A 2462-nucleotide genomic window follows, 5' to 3' on the forward strand; every position below is an offset into this window, starting at 1 on the left:
GTCTAGCAACATATCACGACCCCCAAATAGAGATGAATGTTTCGATGCATTCTTTATGAACCATTGTTCATAATACCGTACACTCAAAATTCCCTTCATCTAAGATTCCAATCTCGACTAGTGTCACGGTTAAGTCAAACACTGTTTGTCTTGATCATATGACCTCATCTCTCAGTTCTAATTCTTGATAAATATGACTTCCACTAGAAACAACTTTCTATGTAAGTCATATACACCTGCGCAGGTTTTATCATCCATCAAGAACAATTTGAGATAGCATAGAATCTTGTCTCCGTTCATCCAGAGTGATGAATCCTTTCTAGGTTAAACCCCTATCTCCATATACAACTAACTAGAGCCAACACATCCCGCGGCTCTAGCTCATGAAAGATCTAGAGTTAAGGAGTATCAAACTCTAATCACCTATATACAAGATAGTGTCACCGCAAGTCAAAGGACATATGTACAATTATGAACTAGATGACATTAAATTGACTTTAATGAATTACCATGTATAAGTCATCTAGCGTCACTTGTTCGACTCACTCAACACCTTGAGTGTCCACATGTTTATTCTGATCCCCATCAAGTAGTATGAGACTCACTACTTCCTATAATTAGTAACTCTTTACTAATCAGGAGAATAAACAGAGGTGACGATCTTTTCGGGATAATGCGATGCCCTTATTCGTAGGACCCCATCGATCGTGAACGATTATTTAGATCACTTGTATAATAGAATCTGTCACTCATATTCTTACTACCTTAAGAATAGATTCTATCACAATGTGATAAGGACAATATGTATTAAATAAACACTTAGTTGATGAGACACTTAGTTCAAATAAAAACATATATATCATTGCCAATGGGATTTGTTTATACAAGAATAAATACAAAATGGCCCTAGGGCACAAACTACCAACAATCTCCCACTTGCACTAGTGCCATTGGCTACTATATCTAAGCCCCATCTTCTCAAGATGTAAATCTAATTGACTCTGGGTCATGGGCTTTGTCAGTGGGTCAGCCGTGTTTTCGGCTGATGCTATCTTTTGGAGAGACACATCTCCTTTTCCAACAATTTCTCGGATAATATGATATCGCCTTTCTATGTGTTTGGATTTTTGGTGAGACCGGGGTTCCTTTGCCTGGGCTATAGCACCATTGTTGTCGCAGAAAAGAGGAACCGCCGACTCAATGGTAGGAACCACACCAAGTTCAGAAACAAACTTCTTAATCCAAACAGCTTCCTTTGCAGCATCTGATGCCGCAATATACTCGGCTTCTGTAGTGGAATCTGCAGTGGTTTCTTGTTTGGAACTCTTCCAACTCACTGCTCCTCCATTACATGTGAATACGAATCCAGATATAGACTTACGATCGTCTATATCTGATTGAAAATCAGAATCTGTAAAGCCATCTATTTTAAGATCACCTCCTCCATATGTTAAGACCATATCTTTAGTTCTTCTCAAGTACTTAAAGATATTCTTAACCGTCATCCAGTGTTCTGAACCTGGATTGGATTGATATCTGCTAGTCAAACTAACTGCATAGGCAATATCTGGCCGCGTACACAACATAGCGTACATAAGACTACCAATTGCCGAAGCATATGGTATCTTTGCCATTTCAACTCTTTCTTCAGAAGTCTTTGGAGACATTTCCTTCGAAAGGTGAATTCCATGCCTAACAGGAATCAATCCTCTCTTAGAATTTTCCATATTGAACTTTTTCAATATCTTTTCTAAGTAGAGCCTTTGTGAGAGACCAATCATTCTTTTAGATCTATCTCTATAGAGTCTAATACCGAGAATGTAAGTTGCTTCTCCGAGGTCTTTCATGGAGAAAGTTTTGGATAACCAAAGCTTTACAGAGGTTAACATACCGACATCATTTCCTATTAGTAAAATATCATCTACGTACAAGACTAGGAAAGTAATTGCACTCCCACTAACCTTCTTGTAAACACATGGTTCATCTTCGTTTTTGATAAACTCGTAACTCTTTACAGCTTCATCAAAACGACGATTCCAACTTCTCGAAGCTTGCTTCAATCCATATATGGATCGTTTTAGTTTACACACCTTGGAACCTTCTTCGGATTCAAAACCCTTAGGTTGTTCCATATAGATTTCCTCCTCAATATGTCCATTAAGGAATGCGGTCTTGACATCCATTTGCCAAACCTCATAATCTAAATGTGCAGCTATGGCAAGAAGAATCCGGATGGACTTAAGCATGGCTACCGGCGAGAAAGTCTCTTCATAATCGACTCCTTGCCTCTGGCGAAACCCTTTCGCAACAAGCCTAGCTTTAAAAGTTTCCACTTTTCCATCAGCACCAAGTTTACGCTTGAAGATCCATTTGTTCCCTATTGGTATAATCCCTTCGGGTGGATCAACTAGCTCCCATACTTGGTTACTGTACATGGAATCCATTTCGGATTTCATAGCTTC

At 38.9% G+C, this 2462-nt stretch overlaps 1 protein-coding gene across 1 annotated transcript; it reads right to left on the minus strand.

Annotated features, from left to right (window-relative positions):
• Positions 1–585: 585 nt before the first annotated feature.
• LOC126670728 (secreted RxLR effector protein 161-like) lies at positions 586–1733 on the minus strand. Its single transcript, XM_050364545.2, has one exon. The coding sequence runs from the start codon at positions 1725–1727 to the stop codon at positions 942–944; it is 786 nt and encodes a 261-aa protein (XP_050220502.1). The 5' UTR covers positions 1728–1733; the 3' UTR covers positions 586–941.
• Positions 1734–2462: the final 729 nt, after the last annotated feature.

Source organism: Mercurialis annua, linkage group LG2 (assembly GCF_937616625.2).
Source record: "Mercurialis annua linkage group LG2, ddMerAnnu1.2, whole genome shotgun sequence".
Classification (NCBI taxonomy): domain Eukaryota; kingdom Viridiplantae; phylum Streptophyta; class Magnoliopsida; order Malpighiales; family Euphorbiaceae; genus Mercurialis; species Mercurialis annua.

Bases quoted from the DNA above. Each gene is read 5' to 3' on its own strand.
- LOC126670728 (XM_050364545.2), bottom strand. From the start codon at position 1,727: ATGGAAAATTCTAAGAGAGGATTGATTCCTGTTAGGCATGGAATTCAC.